Source organism: Rhinolophus sinicus, chromosome 2, assembly GCF_057876585.1.
Source record: "Rhinolophus sinicus isolate RSI-liver-muscle chromosome 2, RSI-T2T, whole genome shotgun sequence".
Lineage (NCBI taxonomy): Eukaryota > Metazoa > Chordata > Mammalia > Chiroptera > Rhinolophidae > Rhinolophus > Rhinolophus sinicus.
The window spans coordinates 125,192,819-125,211,018 of NC_142502.1; the positions used below are offsets into that span (position 1 = coordinate 125,192,819).

At 35.6% G+C, this 18,200-nt stretch overlaps 1 protein-coding gene and 1 pseudogene across 4 annotated transcripts in view; both read left to right on the top strand.

Moving 5' to 3' along the window:
• Window positions 1-18,200, top strand: part of CCDC138 (coiled-coil domain containing 138) — a 68,030-nt gene that overhangs the window by 42,545 nt on the left and 7,285 nt on the right. For 2 of the 4 annotated variants that reach the window (XM_019715018.3, XM_019715019.3), the window contains 2 exons: window positions 3,356-3,548; window positions 12,035-12,211. The exons of 1 other annotated variant lie outside the window; for it this stretch is intronic. In XM_019715018.3, coding sequence (XP_019570577.2) covers window positions 3,356-3,548; window positions 12,035-12,211 — 370 coding nt within the window. Of the gene's footprint in view, window positions 1-3,355; window positions 3,549-12,034; window positions 12,212-16,262; window positions 16,426-18,200 lie in introns of all 4 variants that reach the window. One more of the 4 variants, XR_016020433.1, reaches the window with a different exon arrangement.
• On the top strand, window positions 3,555-12,026 carry LOC148758898 (large ribosomal subunit protein eL31 pseudogene; annotated as a pseudogene).

The following is an 18,200-nucleotide window of genomic DNA, read 5'->3' on the forward strand; positions in this document are numbered from 1 at the left end:
ACCTCACTTTCTATACTATAGTTGTGTTAATATTTCCTTTGGGTATATTTAGAACCAAATTAGACAATGTTATCATTTTTGTTCAACTGTCAAACATGAAACTCAAGAAGAGAAGGAAAGTCTATTGTATTTATCCACATTTTTGCTGTTTTCTCTCTCCCTTCCTTCTTGATGTTCAAGTTTCCTTTTATTGTTTCATTTTTATTTAGAGAACTTCCCTTAGGCAGTCTTTCACATTGGGTCTGCTGATGACAAATTGTTTTAGTTTTTCTTCATCTTACAATGTCCTGATTTCCCCTTTATTCCTGAAGGATATTTTTACTGGGTATCAAATTCTGGAATGACAGTGTTTTTTCTTGCAATGCTTGAAAAATGTGCCAATTGACAATTGATTTTAGCCAACTTCCATGGTTTGTGATAAGAAATCCACTGTCATTTGAATTGCTTCCCCCATATATGTTAAGTTCTCTATCACTACTCTCAATTTCCTTTTTTCTTTAATTTTCATATGTTGGGCTATGATGTGCCTTGTTGATCTCTTTGGATTTATCCTGTTTGGGTTTGGTCAGCTTCTTCAATTTCTCTCTCTCTCTCTCTCTCTCTCTCTCTCTCTCTCTCTCTCTCTCTCTCTCCATTGTGTGTGTGTGTCTGTGTGTATTATTACTATTATTATTTAATCTGGGAAGTTGTCAGTCAGTATTTCTTCAAGCATTTTTTCAGCCCAACCTGATTTTCCTTCTTTTAGGATTCTGATCAGCGTGATTATGAAATCTTTTGTTAAATCCTTGGGCTCTGTTTAATTTTGTCCCCCAATTTTTTTTTTCTGTTGTTCAGATTGAGTGCTATCTGTTGCTTTATTTTCAGTTAACTAATTATTTCCTCTATTCTCTCCATTCTGCAGTTGAGGCTGTCCACTGAATTGTTAATTTTGGTTATTGTAATTTCATTTACAAAATTTCCATTTGGTTTTTCTCTATATTTTCTTTGGTAAAACTTTCTAATTCGTTGATAAGATTTTCTAATTTTTATTTAAAAGTATAATTTCTCATTTTATCATGACTGCTTTAAAATGATTGTCGATAATTCTAACAACTTGGTCATATTGGTGTTGACAGCTATTGTTTTTCTTTTTTCATTCAGTTTGAGATCTTGGTTCTTGATGTAATTAGTGATTTTTTTTTTTTAATTGAAAACTGGGCATTTTGGTATTCTGTTATAATACTCTGGATCTTACTAAACATTTTGTTTTATCTGGCTTTCTTTGACACTTCCCTGGCAGAGGAAAGGGCAGAGGGGGTGCCTCCTCTTTATTTCCCAGTGAGGTAGACGTCCAGGTTCCCCACCAGCTTTTTTTGATATCTGAGGGTGGGTGGGAGAGAATTTTGGCCTCCCACTAGGCCTCCACTGATACCACCCTAACTGGGAGGGATAAGAGTGCCTCATTACTACTTCCCACATGGCCTTTACTGATACCTCCTTACCTCTTGGTGAGGTGGAAGTGTAGGCTCTTCTTAGGACTTTTGCTCGTCTGAGCCACAGAGTTTTCTGTGGTATTTGGCTGGAACATGGTTTTGTCTAAAGGTGTTTTTGTCTTGCATTGCTGCCCTTTTCCTAGTCCTTTGGCTAGAGAGAGCAACCTTTTGTTGGTACTTTTTTATCTGCAGTTTGGCATTTTCAGGTTGCCAGCTTTTTCAGCTCCAAGACCAGGAAATATGAGGCATCAGGAAACTCAGAGAACTTATTGCCATGTTGGGTCTCCAGGTACCTAGCCAGTCTCCTTTCTTTCTCTTCACCTTTTGGATTCATGTTATGTTTGTTTTCTATATGATGTCTAGGAGTTTTAGTTGTCCTTAGAGCAGGAAGACTAAGGAAAAGTACACATACTACATCTTATAGCCAGAAGTTTTTTATTTTTACTTTTAAAAACGTGTTAAATTTGGGAGTCTAAGTTATGTTTGACATGTTTTGCCTCCTGGAAAAAACGTTTGATGCTAATGTTTTAATTCAAATCTTGGTAAAGATGAATAATACAAGTAGGAAAATCATGTATCATACTGTGAATGAAGTATGAAAAAGTCAGCACCCAATTGGTTTCAGCAAAGATTTCAGTGTCCTTTGGTGAAGGTTCAGTAACAATAAAAAATGATACTTTTGTGATATTTTTTCCTTCTTCTCCTTTGCTTAAGGGGAAATATTGTCAACATATGTTTTAAAAAATAAGAGTGTATTTTCCATTATAAAGGGTAGTATAAAGCATTATAACTTTTTTAAATAAGCAAATTTCCCTTAATCTTATCATTCTGTCAAAGTTATACTAAGTAGAATTTTGAAACATTTTCTTCTATTATCTTTTTACAGAAATCTTTTAAAACACATATGTACTATCTTTTCCTGATGATATTAAAAGCTATTGACAATATTTAAATTAGATTGCACTGCTTGTGCCACTCACCACCCAGCCATTTGGCCTTTGATTCCCATAAAGTCTGAATATATCTGTGTCTAATTTCATATGCAGAAATTGTAAAGCCAGTATTTGTTATCCACATTGCAAGATCAATACTGATTTGGGTACCAAATGGCCACAAATTTCCATAAGGTGGTAAACTGTTATAAAACTCAGTGAGATGGGTTTGGGTCAGAATAAAAAAAATTTAAGTTATTTCTAAGTCTGGCATAAGCACTCTCATCTGTAGCAGTTTGAAATGGTATCCCTTTATTTGGTTCTTAACATGTATGTGGAATACCTTAAGAGCCTATATGATTTTAGAGGTATTCTGTTTTGCCCATTTTCTTGTTTTAGATTTATTTGCCACGAGGATTATTAATTATTCTAACCCAGTATTTTATTCTTCTGAAATTATTAAAAGTTATCAAAATCATTGTGACGTTTACAATCATCCTGAGCTGTAAGGCCCTAGATGATCACTTCATACACTAACACTGTAAGATATACCTGATAAGCCATTTATCAGTAATGGAGCAGTGAAGAACCTGTAGAGTCTATCTCTGTTCCTTTGATTTCTCTGTGCCAGAACTATATCATGATCTTATGTTCCTAAATGTTTTGAAATTGAATTTTGTCTCAATTCTCCTCCTAATTTTATTCTTAGAAAATTACTGTCTCCAATTTCCTAATTCTGGTAGACTGCCCATTTCTTTTAGAAAAATATATAGTGATAAATAATTTTTTAAAGTTGATTGTAAAATTATTACTTTCCAGTCTTGCATATTTTCACCTCCATTTTATTTCAGTTAGTAAAAAATTGACTTATCTTTAGTTTATATATTTGATTGTAGCATTTAAAATTATATTTTTCTGAACATGAATAAATATACTAACATATTTTAACAGCATTCAACTATGACATCAACATTGAGGAGACTGGGTGAAGACATATTCAAAGGAGTGGTAACTAAGAGAACTCAGAATAATTATTTAGAACATTCTGTGGAGAATAAACCAAAGACAGCTGCTTTCTTTAAGAGTTCCAATTTACCACTGAGATTTTTATCAACGTTAATTGTTCTCAAAACAGTCACTCAAGGTAAGTTTTCAAATGTGCTTGTGGCACAATTTTTCATAAACAACTAGAAGGGAATACTATATAATGAAGCAATTCTTACATAGTCAAATATGTTTTACGTTTTCAGAATGAAATTTTAAGTTGTTCTATAATGGTAGCACATTATAAAAACTACTTTAATTTGCTGAATTTGAGAAAACAGAGTCATCAGTTAGATTGTTGTCCTATCCCAGAAGTCTATGTTGATTCTCTTAAATCATGTTCCATAACAACCTTTTCTACCACTGTCACTGCATTTACCATACAGTATTGAAATTGCTAGTTAATTATTTTCTACTAACCTAGCCCATGGGCCAAATCTGGCTCACCAACTTTTTGGAAATAAAGTTTTATTTGAACACATCCATGCTCCTTTGTTACTTATTGTCTCTGACTGATTTTGCCTTACAACAAAAGAGTTGAGTAGCTGGCCAAAGAGACTGTATTGCCCCCGCCCTCCCAAAGCCTGTAATAGTAGTATGTGGCCCTTTACAAAAAAAGTTTGTCAATCTCTGCACTAGTTTGTAAGTTGCCTAAGGAAAAAAATTGCCTTTTTACCATTGTATCCCCCTGCACCTAGCACAGTGCTTGATGTATAATAGTGAATAAGGAAATGAATGAATTAAAAAGTGTTTTGATCAAAGTTGGCCATTTTTAATACAGTTTTGGTATACAGGTAATAAGTAGTTATTTTGGATTATTAAATATGAGAATTTTTGTAAGGTAAGTCATACCACTGTAGTCAAACAATAATAAATATACCATCGATCTATCTTTCCTGTTTGTTCAATTATGTAACTCAGACTCATTGTTTTTTTTTAAGTGGGCTATGGTAGTAATTTATTTGACTACTTTTGTTGAGTATGTTCTATTTTGTTACTCCTAATTATATGGAATTTAAGAAAAAACCCCGAAAACTCTAACTCTGGCTTCTTAGTTATTTTCTTCCTTATAGTTATGGTTTTCAAAGTTATAACAAATAGGGTGGTAACTGTTTCAAAAGTCATTTATGAGAAGGGGGTATTAGCCTCAAATAAAGTTCACCCCATGTCAGTAGGCATTACGTTGATAAAATATAACAATCGTTACTGATAAAACTAATGAAATAGAGAAATAAAACAGGAGGGAATTAGGTGCTCCCTGTCACCGCTTCTGTGCAGTACAGCATTGGACATAATGACCATCTACAATGAGCCATAAAAAAACGAAGGATGCATATTAGAAAGGAATAGAGAAAACTTTTAATTCATGGATACTCTATAAATTGAGGACATTCAAAGAAACTGGCCAAGAAATGTATTTAATATAATGTGTTGTCTGAATATTTGTGTGTGTCCCACCTCCCCCAATTCGTGTGGTGAAATCCTACTCCCCAGAGATGATGGTATTAAGAGGAGGGCCTTTGGAAGGTGCTTAGGTCATGAGTGTGGAGCCCTAATGAATGGGAGTCATGCTCCAGAGGAAATTCATAAAAATCTTTTGACTTTGAATACTATTGTGACTATCTATGACTATAGTCTACTAGGACTATCAGTGATAAGCAGTCATAATATATGTGGATAAGGAAATCTTGTTCATGTAAGCAAAACAAAAAATGTAAAATCTGGATATTAATCTAATATGATATCCGTATTAGATTACATGGATTTTGTGAAATATAACAGGGCATAAAGATATGGGTAAATAATGGATGAATGAGCAGGTTAATAAAGATTATTGCTGAAGTTAAATGGCAGAAATAAAGGGCTTTCATTCTTCTTACTAGGGAAGATCAAGTGTATGAAAAACTTACCCCAAGTGGCTTAATGTAGTAATACCAATTAAAATTACAATATAGTTTGTATAATTTGAGAAAGCAGTAGGAAAGTTCATTTGAAAAAAATATTTATAATGAATATGATAATTTAACACAAATAAGTAAAACAGCAACACTAGGGCAGAGGCTTGCCTTAGATTTTAAACAATCGTGATACATAATAAAAAATGAGTAACATTGATTTAAAACATCAAAATAGAATAATAGGAATAACAAATCCAGAAATGACACAAAATTGGTACTTCATATACACTTACTCAATTAATGAGTTTAATTACTTCCTCGTGCAAGTCACTTTTTTAAAGATATAGAAAGAATCAGAAGACAGTCCCTGCTCTCAAAGACCTTAGAATCTAATGGGTGAGTAGATTGTAAATATTTCATTCTGCTTCATCTTATAATTGACGACACACTAGAAGTTTAGATAGTGTGCTACTGTTTAAAGAGTATGAGAGAGCGGATCATTATCCTAAGGAACACTTTCCCTATCTCCATGTTTCAGGGAGAGAAAATGTTAAGAAAGGTGACTAGCTCCAAATTCACATGGTATCAAATTCCAAAGCTGATCAACTGATTCCTTTTTGACCTTGTGTTTTCTGCCTTCATTGTCAGATGCCCCAGAGAAGTGCAGTAGGGTAGAGGGTCGAAAGAAGGCTATTGGGTCTTAATTTATATACAAACATACCGCGGAGATATTGCAGGTTCAGTTCCAGACCACTGCAGTAAAGCGAGTATCACAATAAAGCAAGTCATAATGACAGTGCCCTGTAATTTGTAAAAAAAAATGCAACATCTGTGAAGCACAATAAACCAAAGCACAATAAAATGAAATATGCCTGTAATCTGGACACAGGAGAGCAACCCAAGAGCCAAGAAAGGAAAAAGACATCTGGTAAATACCATTAGGAGAAATGATTCTCAGTATGGAGAAAAAATTTGAATAGACTCTCTTACCATGCACTGCAACATATTCTGGAAGAAATGGAAATTTAAACAACAAAAACTCTTAGAACAATAGACTTGTCTTAACTTTAGTAAAACGATATTTCTTATTTTTAAAATAGAAGTATTAGTTACAAGATTGACAAATTGAGTAGACAAGATATGTAAGTATGTTAGATAATACACATAATAAATGTTTAACTCAACTACATTGTTGACCCCAAGAATAATATGCCTGCCAAGAAGGACTCCTTCTGGTTATCGGGCCCACATACAGGCCAATAGTCTAGCAGCCATTGTTGACAGAGGCCTCTAATGCCCTCTGTATTTCAGTGAAAAGCCACAGTCTGAGCAGCCAAGCCTCCTGAACTGGGTTCCTGCTGAGTCCATCCTTGTAAGAGAGCTCCTGTGATCAAAACTTGACCAATAGTGCTGAGACTTTCCCCATCCAATCAGAGTCGTGCAGCTATGTCCTCATTTGCATCTTTACTAACCAATCAGAACAGCCATTCCAACCAGTCAGAACAGTGCCTTTTGGACCAGACTGTCAGGATTTGGAGTAATTATTTGCATGAAAACAGACCAATCAGGGACTGGGGGTGGGAACTCTATATAAGTCAGCTTCACCTCTGTTTCAGCAGAGCACATTTTCAGTTTCCATTGAAGACTGTTTCCCTGGCTGGAGTGGCAACATCAGACCTGGAGCTGGAGCAGAGCAGAGCTCTAACACCGAGGTCGCCTTCGCCTCAGCTGTTCCACAACTGTGCTGTCATAATTGAGCTGTATCACCATTGACCTGTTTCACAGTTGACCTGTTTGCACTGAGTAAAGTCTCCCCTCACTATACCCCAAAATGAGGACTCCTGTTGGTGTTGAATTGGTAGTACGACCTGCGGTTGACAGTATATAGATCTATAAGAATACCTGTTTTCCATTGAATGGATAATGCAAATAGATTGTTCATATAGATAATAATACTTGATGTGAATTTGACATTATAATGCTAAGCTCTTTATACATGATCTCTGAATATTATCCCCATATTAATGGTGATTAATTTACAGAGGTTAGATAATTGTGCCAAGGTCACACAGCCAGTATTTGACCGTCTGATTCAGCTCAGCTCAACTCAGCTCTATCCATATCTAAAGCCACCCTCTTGACCCACAGTATGACTTCTTAAGAGCATGCACTTCTTGAAATAATCAAAGAAATAATAAACATACAGCACTATGTTATGGCCTGAACACTTTATATATACTAACTCATTTAATCCTTACAAGTTTTTGAGATATCAATATTGTTCATCTCAATTTTATAAGTAAGGAAATTGAGGCATAGAGGTTAAGCCTGCACTCTAAATCACTATGCTATGCTGAATTGCTGAAATGAAATGTAACTGTCAGATACAGCCTCATATCCATTATATTCACAAAAGGAAAATAATCTAATATGATGTATCACTGAGAAGAATCAGATACAGTTTTTATTGTATTATAAATTATAATCATTTATGAAGTACATTCTTACAGGAGCCACGAAATGTATCATAACCATTAATAAGATTTATTGCAAGGAAATGATTCAAAAGGGAAAAAAGTTCAAAGGTGTTAATGTGCCATTTGTAATAATGATAAACGATAAATAACTGACAAACCCACAATTGGAATAGTGAAGGAAATGAAGGTTAAATGAGTCCTTGCATTGTTGCTGGCATTTTTCTAATTAGGCACTTGGTTATTTCAAATTACCCACGATAACATTACAAGGTAAATGGTATTGTCATTTTTACAGAAGAGCAAACTGAGGGTCAGGCAAATATTAGGGACCCAGGTCTTTCTTGACCCCAAATAATCATGTTCTTAATATCATGAGGCGAGTACAGTGTAATATGTCATTAACAATTATAAGTATGTAGATGTGGGACTCAATGTGAAAACATTTTAAAAAATAAACCCTTCAATATGTACATACTCATTTGATCTATGTGAAGATGACAATTAAAAGGTCATAAGAATTTTATCTGATTTATTTGTTTTAGGGACAACTTCCTTCTTTTTCAGTTAAAATATACTCTTTTTCTAAAATGTGTGTACCTGGGCTAGTTCTACTGCCCTGCCCTACTCAGTACTTAGCCCTGGCCTTCCAACTTGGTCGCAGCAGGGCCTCCGCAAAAAAGGGTCATTGTGCCATCAACAATATGATGACCAGAGAATACACCATCAATATTCACAAGCACATCCATGGAGTGAGTTTCAAGAATGGTGCCTCTCAGGCATTCAAAGAGATCTGGAAATTTGCCATGAAGAGGGAAAGCCCAGATGTGCACACTGACACCAGACTCAACAAAGCTGTCTGGGCCAGAGGAGTAAGGAATGTCCCACACCGCATCCGGGTGTGGTTGTCCAGAAAATGCAATGAGGAGGAAGATTGACCAAATAAGCTCTATACATTGGTTACCTATATACCTGTCACCATTTAAAAAAAATCTACCAACAGTTAATGTGGATGAGAACTAACTGCTGATAGTTAAAACAGGTTATAAAACTGCCAAAAAAACACACACAAAAAACCGCTTAGCTCTAAATTTATGCAGATTTATATATTTGCAAATGATGAACTTAAACTTCAGGCCAAGAGAAATGTAGGGAATTACTGCTCAGATAACAGGAAGTTTTGACTTGGTGGTAAGATGGCAGTGTATGAGATGGGACAATTAAGTTTGTAAACTCATCCTAGAAAAAGCGCTACATACCTCATTGCTGAATATCACTATGGTCACCTTTGAAGTACTCCCCTTGGGAAGCTATGCATCAACGCCAGTGCCTAGTCCACCCTTCAAAGCAATTTTGGAACTTTTTCTGGAATGGCCATCAGAGCTGTCATCATATTACCCTTGATGTCTTGAATGTCATCAAAATATCTTCCTTTCAATATTTCCTTTATTTTTGGCTAAAGAAAGAAGTCATTGGGGGCCAGATCAGGTGAGTAGGGAGGGTGTTCCAATATAGTTATTTCTTTACTGGCTAAAAATTCCCTCACAGACAGTGCGGTGTGAGCTGGTGCATTGTCGTGATGCAAGAGCCATGAATTGTTGGTGAAAAGTTCAGGTCGTCTAACTCTCATGCAACCTTTTCAGCACTTCCAAATAGTAAACTTGGTTAGTTGTTCGTCCAGTTGGTGCAAATTCATAATGAATAATCCCTCTGATATAAAAAAAGACAAAAGGTCAGTGACATCATTGCAACAACTTAGTGAACTTAATTGTCAGACCTCGTCATACAGTAAAGAACTTCAGCTCTGGAGTCAGACAGCTAAGGTTTGAATTCCAGCCCCATTACTAGCTATGTAACATTGGACAGGTCCCTTTTCTGTTTTTCCACCACAAAATAAATATTTTTTAAGATTAAATTAGCATGAAGTTTTAACGAAGAGTCTGACATACAGTAAGCTCCTAATAAACTACCTGCTGTCATCATAAACATCGCCATTTATTATTATTTAGCTTCTACAAGTTGGTTTTACTTGAGATCAGAATTGAGGTCTATTAGACTGCATTAGATACCTGTTGTTGCATAATCACTATATCCTTAATTGCTTAAAACAACAACCATTATATTTGCTAGCTCACAATTTCTTTGGGTTGGTAATTTGGGCTCAGCTAATTTGAGCTGGGCTGGGCTCCCCTGTTCTCGATTGGGCTTGCTCACATATCTGGGGTCTCTCTCTGCTTAGTCTCATTCTCAAGCTCAAGCAGGTTAGCTGGGTCTGTTTACTTGGTGTCAGACTGCCCAGCTGGAGACTGGAAGAGGCCTGGCCACATGAAGCCCATGGCTCTGGCTTCTAACACCCAAGTGTTGTTCTGCAGCGTTCTATTGGTTAAAGCCCCAAGCTTATCCCAGATTCAGAAATGGGTAGTCCAGTTCACCTTTTGATGGGAATTGCTGCAAAGTTTCTAATTTTTTGTCTACATATAGACTTAAGTTGTAGAAAACCTGTCTCATGCTGATTAAGATCAACAGATTGACTTTTGATAAACATTGCAAAGGTTATAATGTCAGGACATTTAAAAAAGACTCAATAATATGGCATATACATAAATCAGTTTGGGTACAATTAGTAACTAAAACTTTAAAAATACTTTTGGAAATTAAATTGGTCTTGTTTTTAGAAAATCTTCACTATTAGGGAAATTAAAATAAGGATATAATTTTTAATTCTCCCTGAAAGATAAGGCCTCTTAAAAAAATAACCAAATACTATTTTCTACACCTGCCCCCCAAATTAATAAAGGACATTTTTTTTTTAAGTTTGCAAGCTTGCTGTATCAGCATTCAGCCTGTTTAAATCTCAGATGATGTATTAATAAGTGAAAATTTGTGTCAAATACAGTAGGTGGCCTTACAGATAGGTTTTTAAATAAGGCAAGTCTGAACAGAATCTAGCAACTTTGCTTAACCCAAATACACATTTATTTGAAATGTTTTATTAAACTACAAAAATTAAGTACAATAATGTCGCTGTTCCTTGAACTAAATTCTACCAAAAGTAAAAATGGAATGATCCAGAGGCACAGATCTTAATTTCTCAAAATTCTTTTATATGTATTTTAATTTTACTCAGCTTCTCATTCTTAATAAGTAGGGTTCTTAATTACTACTTTAGTTTATGTAAGCCGAAATAAAGAAAAAATGCAACATGAGGCTGAAGACAGTACATTTTTAATGGGTGATTCTGTCATATTTTGAAGGCATTCATAAATATTCTTTAAACTTCAAAACTCTCAGTAGAAAAATTAACTCACTAGTACTTTAGCAGCATGAACAGTTTTTTATTCCTTTGAGTAGTATGTTGAAAGTTTTAGAAAACTGGGATATTGTACATTTAAAAGCACAATGTAAAAATCGTAAGAGTAGTGATGAATTGTTGGATGTATTGAAGTGTAATGATATTAAGTATCTGAATATCTCATCCGCATTGATTCTGGTTAAATCAGTGCTTCTTAATCCTGGTTTTACAAACTTTCCAATCATCTGTGGAACATCTTTAAGAAAGTTACAGGGATTCTGATCTGGCAGGTGCCATCATAGCATTGGCCTTGGTAAAAATCTTGTTGGCATTCTTAATGGCAGATATATCACAAAAAGTAACACACCAGAGCATATCTAATCTTCCGAAGTTGGCTTCAAGTGGTTAATGTTTTATCTTTATTATGAGACAGAAATCCTTGTTTAAAACCCATTCAGCAAGTTTGTATAGTTACATTTTGAAATAGGTAAACACTTAGAAAGCAGTAACAACAAAAAATATAACCTCAAAAGCTATTGTAAAGATTGAAATACAAATGCTGTTTAAATTTTTGGAAGCATGTGGTAGTTATAATCAAATATGGAAAATAAACATTACTTGTGCTATTTACTATTAAATATCAATTATTTTCTTTCTTTATATAAAAAATGCGGTTTATTGTTACTTCAATGTTAAAGTATGAAAATTCTGAATAAATCATAATGTAAGTCCTCTTCTCCCATTAAGATTCTAACAAATTATTTAGGGGGGCAAATATCTAGTTAGCCTTTACTCTCTGGTCATGTAATTTTTGTTTCTCTTATGAATTTGTTAAAATGATAGCATTCCCTTTGTACCTTCTGTTTCTGGTTACCAGCTAGACTACTGATAATGGAAATTGATTTTACATATTGTTTTTCAGCTGACTACCTGGCTCAGGCATTTGATTCTCTTTGTTTGGACTTGAAGACTGATGAAGGAAAAGTCTTGTTTTTGGAATATCAAGCTGTTCCGGTAATATTAAATCATTTACGAATCTCCAGTAAAGGACTCCTATCCAATGTCATTGATAGTTTGCTTCAGATGACAGTGGAATCTAGTAAGTTTTGAAGTTTATATACACAAAGAAACGACAGTGGGATGATTTTTTTCATCTGTCCTGAATGTATAATTCTACGTATCAGACACCATTACTTTTTATAATATGAATGCTTAAAATATCTTTGACCATTGTGTAATGGAGTCATTAATAACATCACTAAGTTATAAAACCCAACTCTTTGTGAAAATTTTCACTAACTTAGCACAATTTCCAATAGTCACCTCAGTTATGTGGATACACTGCAAATGTTCCTCATATATTCAAGCTTCTTTGTTCTCTTGTCTAAATCATTCAGACAGATCTATTCTTTTTTTTTTTTTTTTTAAGATTTTATTGGGGAAGGGGAACAGGACTTTATTGGGGAACTGGGGCCTTTTTTCCAAGTCAAGTTGTCCTTTCAATCTTAGTTGTGGAGGGCGCAGCTCAGCTCCAGGTCCAGTTGCCGTTTTTTTCTAGTTGCAGGGGGCACAGCCCACCATCCCCTGCGGGAGTCGAACTGGCAACCTGTGGTTGAGAGGACACACTCCAACCAACCGAGCCATTCGGGAGCTCAGCGGCAGCTCAGCTCAAGGTGCCATGTTCAATCTTAGTTGCAGGGTGCGCTGCCCACCATCCCTTGCGGGACTCGAGGAATTGAACTGGCAACCTTGTGGTTGAGAACCCACTGGCCCATGTGGGAATCGAACCGGCAGCCTTTGGAGTTAGGAGCATGGAGCTCTAACCGCATAAGCCACGGGGCCAGCCCCAGACAGATATATTCTTATATTCCCTGTTTGCTCAGGGGGAGTGAGATCATCAAATGTGTCTCCACTTAAAGTAAGAATAATGACAAAGCCATATTCCTATTGTTGCCTCTTCATCTTACTGTTTTATTGGAAGCTACTCTTATATTCATATTTATAATATTTTGTAGTTTGTGGGTTTTTTTTAATTTTTGGTTTTTATATTGGTATAACAAGTTCATTTAACATGTTATTGGTGGTTCCTCCCTTAGGCCAGATATGTATAGGGATGCTGAACATAAATGTTTTCATTGGCTTTGGTTGGCTTTGCTCTTTGAATCTCAAGTAACCCCCGTGACTTGTAACAAGCAGCTATTTTGCTTCAGTGATTCTTTTTCACTTGTATTTTTTCCTCTTCCCTATTCCTCTTCCCTCTACAGCACTTCTAAAAGTAAAATGTTTATGCCTTCTAGAAGGTGAAAACTGAAAATGGAAAGCCATGTGCAGTGTGGTAGTACGCAATCTGTGTACTTGGTGCTACTTGCTGGTGAATCCCTAATGACTGAGTGCATATACTTCTAACTAGGTGCATTCGGTATATGGTGTCACATGTTCAATTCGCTTTTATATACAGTCTCGTTTTTCCTTTACAACATCCCTCTGAAGGAGGGAGGCCTGGTAGAAAAACTGAGGCCTAGAAAAATTAGGTAATTTGTCCATGGATTTTACAGCTATACAGAGATAGAACTCAGACTTGAAAGCAGGTCTCTGATTTTAGATGTAAAGTGCGTTCTGCCACATAGCACCGTGATTAGGTTTTCCAGGTTTGTTTTTTTTGTCTCCTGCCCTAAAATGTCAAATTTTCACTGACACATTTTGTTAATATTTTTAGCCATTTGTAATTGTTAAGTTATTGGACTTAAAGTTGGGGAACTAGCTACCTAAATAAGTAGTCTTGGGGTTTTGTATCTTAATGCACTAACTTAAGGTGTAGAGCAAAAAGTGAAAAATTAGTAAATGGAGACAGAGACCCAAGATGACTGTTTAAGTGGATAGATTTCCAACTAGTGTCACAGGATTTTATTTTTAATGAGGAAAACAAAAATCCTACTAGAGGCAAATGTCTATTCATCAGAAACAAATCTGTCGGAGTATGTCTGACAGAGACGAAATCTTATAGTGAAAGGAAAACTAAAATTTTATGAAATAATGGAACTACTTGGGTGCAATGACTTTGTGGCACTGTAACATTTGGAGAATAAATTAGATTAGATAGTCATCAGGTAGTCAGCAGATACTCAGGCCACTCACATTTGTTTATCTTTAAGTTATGCTCAAATCCAAGGTTATCGTTTCTTAAATTAATTAAAGGTATTTTTAATGTTGATTGCTAGAAAGCCATATTGCTTTCAGTGATGGGAAACTTTTGGAAGATCCGAAATGGGTGGATCTTTCATGATGTTTAATTTATTTTCTTGATATAGTTTCCATTTTTAATAGAAATCCATTCCTGGTATTAGCCAACAAAATTTGTTAAAGGGATAAATGAAGGATAAGATTAAAATGTAGCAAATACTTTTCTGGCTATTGGTTTCATGTTTTGTTTTTTTCTAGATTTGAGATGGGAACCTCATTTCACCATATATATGCCAATTTTCACATGCCATTTTTTTATAAATTCATAGGAAAAAGTTGGAAAAGAAGTCTTGATAGAATTGATTTGCAGATGTCTTATGTCACTCTTCTAGTGTACATTAGTGGCCAGCCATGTGTGAGGTGCCAGGTTTCAAGGTTTGTGTTTACAGTGCTCTGCTGAGCCTTGGGGCTTCCTCTGAAGCCCATTTGGGGTTTCAGAGCAAGGAGTTGGGAGGAGATGTCAGTGATCTGAAACCCGGGATTATCCAGGGTGCCTAGGGCGGGTTAAATCAGAGATGAGTGCAGAAACAGTGTTTAGAAACCTGTGTAGTAATTTAACAGTCATTTCATGTCTATTAAATCCAATAATATAAAACATTTGGACTTACATTTTGTATATTTGTTGTATTTCATTTTCTAATGTTTTTTCATGGCCTTGTGAAAGATAAACTGAGACACATTAAATTTTGAAAAGTTTATTTGAGCAAACAATTTGAATGGGGCAGCACCAAAACTGAAAATGGTTAGGGGTGCTCCGCAGGTGGTGCCTAGGACAGAGGTTTTTATAGCAAAACAAAGCAAAGAAGTTAATTGGCTGTAACGTAAATATTTGCCTTATTTTGGAAAATTTAATTATTTGGCTGTTATGATAGTTGTTCTAGAGTTTTATTTTTTCAGATTGAAGAAAATCTAGTTGACTATGATTAGTTGTTTTTTGATTTTTGTTTTCTAAGATTCAAGTGCATTGATTCTGGCTTAGGTTTTGGTTTGTTGAGGTAGGTAGGATACGCTAGCTACCAAAGGCATTAGAGCTACCCCAGACTACCAGCCTCCTTGTTTAACTGTTTTAACAGTATTTTGTAAAAGTATGCTGGATTGGAAATTTTAAAAGATTGGTCCTTGGTTTGAGAAGCAATAGGACACTCCATCTCTATGGAGACTTCATATTAAGCTATGTTATATAGTGAGTCCTTCTGCAAGACCTTTTTCTTCTTCTTCCCTTCTGCTCTTCCTCTAGATTCATCTTTTACGGATATGAGAAATGTTATTAGCTGCATAAGAATTTTTTTTTGGAAAGCTGCTAAAATGCATTTTTTAAGTGTAGTTAAGATCTGCATATTGGTAACATACCTATTATGAACACAATATTTGTTTTTAGAGTGAGGGCTTCTGCTTATATCTGTTTGGGGCGTGAGTGTATATTGTATAAGGACTTAGTAGTGTTGCTTTCAGAAAATTACTTTGTGGTTTCTTTTTCCTGTCAGTGGTTGAAAGCTGTTACTCACCTGTCTGGATTTATCTGTGTGAGAACTTGAGTCTTACTTTGTTTCAAAGAATCCTGTCCTTTTCTTTTCAGACTTAGTTTAAATAGAGGGATTTAAGTTTGTATTTGTATTATTTTATTCTCTTTTGTGGCCTAGAATCTGCTTTGTCTAAGGTAACATGTTATTGTTTAACTCTTGGAAGGCAGTAACGTATTTGAGTTCATTTTGCAAACCTTATTTTTTTAAGTAAAGTTTATTTTTGTTATAAAAATAATAGAAATTTGGAATACTACAAACCCCAGGGGAAAAAATTCTTAGCATTCAAAGATATGTACATTTACTTCCTGTGAATATTACTTTCTGTCTTTTTTCTATGAATAGTTTTCATGATGTCAGGTTTTTCTTCTCTTTTTTAAACCTGGTTAGGTCCTAGTGTTACTGGGAATGACGTTGTACCTCAGCTCTTTGTCTTCTTGAAGGAAAGAATTCAGTTAAGAGACAGAGTTTGTGCAGGCACAGAACGGCAAGTACACTCCGAGTCACGGAGCAGGCTGACCCAAGAGAGGAAAGCAGCCTCACCTTACATTGTGTGAGAGTTTTTATTTCTATGGGTGGAATTGTCTCCCCCTCTGTCTCCAGTACCACGCATTCTCCCAGCTCGCATGCCTTGTACTGCCTTCTCGCTCCCAAGGCTGTCTGCGCTCCTTACAGTGGCCCTGAGAAGCAGGGTGTATATTCTGACAAGCAGAATAGTTTCCCTCTCGCTAGCTTCTAATAATACATCCCCTTGATTTAGGGGCATAGGTGAACCTGGATTCCTGCTGGGCTAGTAAGGTGCTGGTGCCCTACGTGATGGCAGCTGTAAGGGGTCTTGACCTAAGAAGGAGCTGCAGCAGGGGGCTTCCTAACGGGGGCTGGGCCTCTCCTCCTGCTCATTTCTGTCTACCTACCCTATCATTAGTGTATATACAGTTGCCTCAGTCTATGTTTATTTGTCAATATTAAAATATAAGAAAATGTTAGGAGATTTTGCAAAGAAATATACTTGAGTTCTGTTTAAATTATCTCTGAATATGGGTAAAAAAATTGAGTAAAGTTAAAGATTGCAAAAAATCATCAAATACTTGAGACTATGCTACATGCATTAAACTTTTTCTATAGATCTAGAACTTATTTGTGAACATATATATCCATATTTCTTAGTTTGGTGCAGCTGTTGATCTTTAGTTGGCAGTTAATTCTTGATTTGGGCAACATTTCTTGCCTTCTTGCTATTTTTAATTTACTCTGTCATTCTATTATGTTTTTAGTATTAGGGAGATTAAAGCAAGGATAATTTCATTGAAACAATAAATATATTTCCAACAAAGCGCCAACCTAGTATACACACACCCATATTTCTAGTCACAGATCCTACATACATACAACCTGTTTTTTTATTTAAAAGTTTTCACATGAATGAATGTTGTCTAGATTTTCGGTCAAGATGGCAGAGTAGGTAAACTCTGTGCTGGCCTCCTTTCTTGACCACATCATAGTTAACAACTAAACTACAGAACAACCATCATTGAGCATCGCCTGAAGTGTAGCTGGACAGAAGTCCTACAACTTAGAATCTACAGAAGAAGCCACGTTGAAACTGGGAACAAAAAAGTATTATTTAAATGTGTTTTTTTTTTTTTAAAAAAAGAATGTTCTCTATAAGGAAACATAGTGGGAAGATTTATTTTTACTAACCGAAGAATACAGAATACGTAGTATTTTTTAAAGTTTAGGAGAAGTTAACACTTCTCTTAATTCCACCACCGTCTTATTGCCTAAAATACGAGGTCTGATGATTAAGTTCTCGAACTCATCCTAGAAAAAGTGCTACATAGCTCATTGCTGAGTATTACTATGGTCATCTTTGAAGTACTCCCCCTGGGAAGCTATGCACCGATGCCAGTGCCTAGTCCACCCTTCAGAGCAATTTTGGAACTCTTTCTGGAATGGCCATCAGAGCTGTCGTCATATTACCCTTGATGTCTTGAATGTCATCAAAATATCTTCCTTTCAATATTTCCTTTATCTTTGGCTAAAGAAAGAAGTCATTGGGGGCCAGATCAGGTGAGTAGGGAGGGTGTTCCAATACAGTTATTTCATTACTGGCTAAAAACTCCCTCACAGACAGTGCCGTGTGAGCTGGTGCATTGTCGTGATGCAAGAGCCATGAATTGTTGGCGAAATTTCACACAGTCTTTACAGCAGTTCCAAATAGTGAACTAGGTTAACGTTTGTCCAATTGGTACAAATTCATAGTGAATGATCTCTCTGATATCTGAGACTAGATTAACTGAACAAATTCATAGCGAATGATCTCTCTGA